At 32.7% G+C, this 6,864-nt stretch overlaps 1 protein-coding gene across 1 annotated transcript; it reads right to left on the bottom strand.

Annotated features, from left to right (window-relative positions):
- Positions 1 to 3,895: 3,895 nt before the first annotated feature.
- On the bottom strand, positions 3,896 to 6,365 carry LOC133334346 (fizzy-related protein homolog; the record flags this gene model as incomplete). The annotated part of the gene is made up of 4 exons (XM_061542636.1): positions 3,896 to 4,588; positions 5,722 to 5,856; positions 6,059 to 6,181; positions 6,255 to 6,365. Coding segments are annotated over 4 exons (1,062 nt in total), but the record flags the coding sequence as incomplete, so codon positions are not given.
- Positions 6,366 to 6,864: the final 499 nt, after the last annotated feature.

The raw sequence follows: 6,864 nt of genomic DNA, 5'->3' as shown, positions 1-6,864 counted from the left end.
ACTGACGAATCGACATGATGAATCGGAAAAAACAAATGCGAACAGCAGACGCATGACCAGAAGGGTACATCTTCCTTCCACATTTTAGGTCAAGCGGTGAAGGTGAGGTCTTCAAAAGAGCAAACGAATGTCAAACCCGCAAAGAAGAAAAAGAGCTCACCGTCGGAGGGGGGACGCTGAGTCAACCCAAAATTAAAGGTGACGGGTGACCTGTTGATAAACTTTTTGGTTTGGCGAACTGATAGCTGATGTTTTCTTATTAATATTAAGGCCAAATGTACAAGTAAATCATTGATCAAACAATAGGATAAATTTTGAAAAAAATGGGTACTTATGAAATATCGATTTTTAAAAAGATTCGAAGTTAATGGGTCCATATTATATGTATGTAGTTGGAAAACTATAAGTAGTAGTTGATCAATGATTTATTCGTTCATTCGCCTAAATTTTGGAATTGGGAAAATCAAATGCCCTTTTCGAAAAAGAATTTATGTGAATTCCACAACCATTCTTCTAGGAAGAGGGAATTCAGAACAATATTATAAGTAGTCGAATTTTTGAAATCACTGTCCTTTTTTCCAAAAGTGTAAAAAACATGAAATTACATTGAACCGTGTAAAGGTGTCTTTGCCTTGAAAACCTTTTAGTTCCAGAGTCATTTTATTACTCGTTACAAAAGTCCTTGTTCGAGCTCTAAGCTCCCATTCAGAAACTAAAAGATATTCAAGGCAAAGGCAACAATCAAATCAGCACCGCTGGACAACAAAGAGAATTTCATTTGCTTTTTGGGGGTTACAGTAGCGAATGGTGAGGAATATCTTCTGGAAAAATTATGCAAATATCATTCTGATACTATTCTGGAGGAATACAAGAAGGCTAAACTCTAGCATAGATATCTCTTTTCAACGTTCTCTGAGTGCTCTGATAGTGAACGTCAATCCTGAACAGAGCAAGAAACCAAAATTCCAAAAAAATCCGAGAAGCAACCATTTAGCAAGGATAATATAATAAAAAAAATCATAAAATTTGTGAAGGAGTTCGGCACTCGCAACATAATTTTGATTTGGACGGCCAAAAATTTCGGATTTTCTTTGCCGGTAAAGAAGAAGAATGTTGTATGAACGACAAGCCCATAATCATAAAATACCCACTATATAAAAATTACATGAGCTTTGTTCCATCTATTTCCGAAGGCCGAGTGACGGCTCTCGAGATTGAGAAATAAATCATTCTTCTACATCGATGTCAAATAAAAGCTTTAATATAATCAAAGGTAATTCAGGAGAGTCCTGCAAGGGCAAACTGAAGCGAATAAGAAGAAGAGGTGCCACCAACCTCCCTACATTAGATGTAAATAGCGCCAAACCTTTTTTTAGTGCAACTCGTCTAGAACTGAGGTCATGGTCAACGGAAACCCACACAATTCTTTGGAATTGTTAATGTTAATCTCACAGGACACAACAGCCAGCGGTCCCACTTACACAAGATTGTATGAGGGGGAAGCAACTGGGGTGTAGAGCGTGTAGAGAAGACAGCGAAATGTTGTTGTTTTCAAGTTTTCGGACCCAATTCATTGGAAATCACTCTCTTTGGCGAAAAAGACGACCTAAGGGGTGTGAATGGAAAAGACTGAAGGACTCTGTGAATAAAACAGAATTCCTACAAGTTTAGGGAAACCACACCTAAAGCTGACTTCTTCTAACCTATTTCCTTTTCTAGAGCTCACAATAGGCCACTCTCAGGCTTAGTTATATGTCCTTCTATTGGACATGTGATGGTGTAAAATATCCCTCTCGACCTAACCATAAAGTACTTAAAATTTTATTCATTTTTATACTGACACTATTTCAAAAGATGTACCAATAGTTCCACAAAAATGTTCTGTGGGAAATCTTTCGTTTTTCATTCTCTGCGAAAATGCGATGTTCGAAATTATCGAACACCTTTTAAATATCTAAAATGAGAATCCAAAATCCCAAATAACACTCACTACCGAAATTTTGATTATACTGTTATACGGAGGACATTCTAAAAGTTAAACCTATATATCAGGTATAAAGAACCTGATCCCAACTATTTTCCAACATAGTTCTATGATTTGAATGTCCTCCTTATAATGACGCTCACCGATTTTAAGTATTTTAAAGATCCTAAAATTGTGTTCTTGTAGATAATAAATATCCACAAATATTTTTAAATTCAGGTCCAAATTTTGACATAACAGCCCATTAAACAGAACCGAGCGACTTTAGTATAAGCTACACTCATTTGGGTTGTTATATATTATTTAAAAATGGGTTGTAATATTGGTTCAGATGTGCTCACAACAATTGTTCATCCCAGGTTCACACTTTGTCATATTCTCCATTAAACAAAACTTCCCAAATTTTAATATTTTGAAGATCACGAAAAATGTATAGATCTATGTTTTTGCATGCCCTCATAAAATCTAATAGCCGCGTTTTCCAAAGTCCCTGTCCACACTAAAGTAGGCTTTATTAGATCGAATTCCCCACTACAAAAAAAATGTTCAACTGAGGAACTCGGTCTAAGAGGTCATAATTTCTTTAATTTATTTCATGAATCACTTTAGTGTGGCCTTCACAAAATATTGACATTTCGTAGATTTAAATGAAGTGAAAAGAATTCCACATTTCAGCTCTTTAATTGGAATATACGAGGGCAGTTCACAAACATATTGACAGTTCAAAATTTTACTCAAAAAAAAGTTGAGTGTTTTAATTATCTCTATATGAACGCATATTAAATTTTGTTTCGATCTGGCACAATTAAATTTTGCTTGGCGCGGTATAAACAGAAAAAAAAGTTAAGTGTTTTGAAAACTTCCATCTCTGTTATGTACACATGTTAAATTTTGTTTCGATCTCCCAACTCCTTCATATAGAAAAAAACAGATATGGAAGTTTTCAAAACACATAACCTTTTTGTGCTAGTCTAACACTTTCTGAACTGTCTTCGTGTAGACCTAAAACCTTTTTTTTTAAATTATTTTTTTTTTTATAAAAATAATTTCATCATAATCTCTCTCTCTCTCTCTTTTTATAAAATATAAATTCCAAATTTGTTTTGTAATTCATAGTATATAGACTCTATTTAGAACGTTTATTTTTCACCTATTAATATCGATCAAAATAAAAATCCAATATAACTCATCTATCAATCGCTTTCTTGTTTTAAAAACTTGTTGCACTGTATTTTTTTATGACAAATTTCAAACAAAGGAAGAAAAAAAAAATATAGTATATTCCAAATCATAAAAAATATATATCTCTAAATATATTAAACAAATCAAAATAAAATTTTGAAAACAAATTTCAAAGTAATGTTTTTTTTTTTTCGAAAAAATAAAATTAATAATAAAAAATAAAATAGGAAAACAAAATATATAAAGAGCATATAGAGAAAAAGAAACAAAAAATATAATATAGTCTTTCAAATCAAAAAATAAAGTAATTTTACAAATATATATAGCGCTAGGTGTGTGTATATATCAAGTCATTATTTTAAGCAGGCTTATATAGAATAAAACAAATATATTTTTGGTGATTTGCATTAAAGTTAGGATGTGTGGCATGGTTGGTTGGTTGTTTTGTGTTGTATGGGCGGCTTATGATGAGAAACAATGATGATGATAATGATGTGAAAACGTTGGTTTTTTTTCAATTTTTGTTTTATGTTTTTATATATTATGATAAGCACAACTACTTAAAATTTAAATATTTATATAATTCTTATGGTCATATTTTCTAGTATGTATTATTATAATTATATCCATTAATAATTGCCATTCTAAGTTTTTTGTTTTTGTTTTTTTTTCATTTTCATAATTCTTTAACTTAAACTAAAAATTTGTTGTGTTCTATGTTTTTAGTGTTTATCTAATATTGGTAAATAAATTTAAAACAGATTTATTTTCCTTTTGACTTCTAGCTTTGCTGAACACATTCCAGAAACGCAATGTCTCATCACCGGCCCCAGTTACAATGGCCTCACCATCAGGACTGAGAGCCAAGTATAGAACACGATATGAATGCCCTGTCAGCTTGGCCACTTGTGTCAACGATGGATATTTCCAGACCAAAATTTGATTTTGTGAATAACCATGGGTGGACACCAGCTCCGAAGAATGTTTCGACCATGCCAAATTGCATACTTGTGATCCCGTATCAACACATTGCATTGGCTGACCCGTTAGGGTATTCCAAAAGCGAATGCAACGATCCGCCGTACCACCACCACTAGCCAAAAGGCCATGATGATGTGGTGACCAAGCAATGGCCTTAACGGCAGCCATATGTTCGGTATAGGATTGCACAGGATTGAGAGAATGTTGATTCCAGACATAGAGACGATTGTCATTGCCGCCACTGGCCAAGTATTGATTGTCCGGTGACCATTTGAGACCGCATACCTCTTGACGATGTCCGACCAAACGACGTTCTGATTGTTGGGCTGGTGTTCGGGTATCTCGTTGAATGATAAGGCGATCACGTGAGCCGGATGATAAAATATCACCATTCCAGGCTAAGGCACCAACCCGGGCAGAGTGACCATTTAATTTGTTGATCTGGAAAGAGAGAGGGATGGAAAAAAAGATGGTAAATAAAATGGGAAAAAAATCTTTGCTTACAAATAAGAAAAATTATCAACATTATTAAAAAGTGTAGCATACTTTTAGGCTCATGAAAAAGAATTGTTTTTAAAGAACGACGTTGCCATATTAGACTTTTTTGGACAAAGCAAGGTAAGAATACCAAAATTAAATGAACTCAATGGCCAATTATGACCACCAAAATAAAAACACCCAGAAGAAAATTCGATATTTTCATGGGGTCTATATCTAAACGTTAACGGTTATGCGGTTAAATTTTATAAGGGAATTTCAAATCTTTAGGAATTCAAAAGTTATCCTTCTAATGGTCTGTTGTTGTAGGGAATTTTATTGGGTATTTCAGAGATGGAAGACCAAAAAAAAAATTTTTTTTTGTTTTGAAAAAAAAAAGAAACGATACCCGCCTACCATTCTCCAATATACAAAAGACTCCAATATATACAGACAATTTTCTAAAATTCGTCTAAAGAATGAAGGGCATAATTAGGATTGCTTTGGACCGTTAAGAGGCCTTCTAAAGACCTGTTGTAGAAATTTTTGCAAAGGTCTTTCAGAGAACGGTTATGCGGTTAAATTTTATAAGGAAAATTCCAATCTTCAGGAATCTAAAAGATAACCCATTCACGGTCCGTTATAGGAAACTTTTTGGAAAAAAAAAATCCGAAACCCGCTTACTATCCTCCTATATACAAAAGACCTATCAAAAGACTTCAATATAGACAGGCAATGTTCTACAATTCTTCTATAGAATAATAAGGTTTGCTTTGGACAGTCTTAAGAGATCTTCTAAAGGTCTGTTTTTGTAGAAAATTGTATAAAGATCTTTCAGAGATAGAAGAACTAGAACAACAGAAGTTTTTTTCCGAAAAGATTGGAAATTTTCTACAGTCTTTTTAAAAAGGCAGCCAGAAGACAGAAAAATCTTCTATAGAATGAAAGCCATAATTAGGTTCTCTCTAGGCCGTCTTTCTTTCCTTGTTAATAACTTTTCACATTAAAGGATATATTCGTCTTTCTTGATTTTAATTTTAAATCCCTTGATATGTGAATAAATCTTAAAAAATAAAAATAATTCATTTCAAACATACCTGTTTACTAGCTGCTACATCCCATACGGTAACATAACCATGATGGGTACCTACGGCAACTAAATTGCCACGTTCATTCCATGATACCGATGTGACGGTATTGGCATCGGGGCTAAGGTCACACAAACGTGTTACCTAAAAAATATGAAAAGTATAAATTAAAAAATGTATTTAAAGAATAAATAGACTATAGAAACATAAACAAAATCAACTACTTAAGCAAGTCAATAAAATCCAAACATATTTAACCTTCAAATATTTAGCTTTTTTGCAACTAATATTTAAGTAGTTAATTAGTTAAGAAAAAAAATTTGCAGAAAAAAACAATTCAACTTACTTGACTTGTACAGGCACTCCATAGGTAAACACAACTACCTAAACCAACAGCCAATACGTTTTGTGATGACCAATCGACTAAATTTAAATAGAAATCATCTTGTAATTCAGGGGCATCTAAGACCTAAGTGAAAAGAAAATAAATTAACAAATATTAGTTATTGTTAAAATTAAGTATTTTGAACAATAAAACTTACTTTAAAGGGAATGCGTGATATTTTTCTTGTGGCCTTTCTGGGCGATCTCAACAGCTTTTGACTTTTCGTACTGACGGGCGATAATGAATAGGGGCATTGTTCATTGAAATCCTAAAAAAAAGAGAAAGGAAAATTTGTTATTAGTAAAAGAATGTTAGGTTAGATCATTTTTTTAAATATATTTCAAATTTTTTGAGACATGACTGTGTTATATTTTGGTAGCGGTTCTTCATCAATTCATTTCATAATTTATCGGACAAACCAACAAAAAAAATATTTGTTTAAATGCCATACAACAGTTGCTTAATTAACATGGCAATGTGAAAAACGTTTCCAAAGGGGGTGGAGACATACAAGAAGGGAATACTTTGTTTTTTTGGGAATACAATATTTTTTAGGGGGAATAATAAAAAATATCCTATAACATACAAAAAAATCATGTGAAATTATAAATTATGTCAATCAGCTGTTAATCTTTATTATATTACAATATGTGATCCATCCTTATTAATCATCTCCTTAAAAAATATATCAGCTGTTTCTCCTCTTTGTTCTGTACAGTGTGAGCCCTACATATATGTTAACTGTAATAACGGCCAATTTCGTTTCA

Source organism: Musca vetustissima, unplaced genomic scaffold (genome assembly GCF_032173495.1).
Source record: "Musca vetustissima isolate MV318-11 ecotype Yass unplaced genomic scaffold, APGP_CSIRO_Mvet_v1 utg255718, whole genome shotgun sequence".
Taxonomy (NCBI): Eukaryota; Metazoa; Arthropoda; class Insecta; order Diptera; family Muscidae; genus Musca; species Musca vetustissima.
The sequence above is the reverse complement of the archived record's forward strand: the minus strand, read 5'-3'. Positions and strand labels throughout refer to the sequence as shown.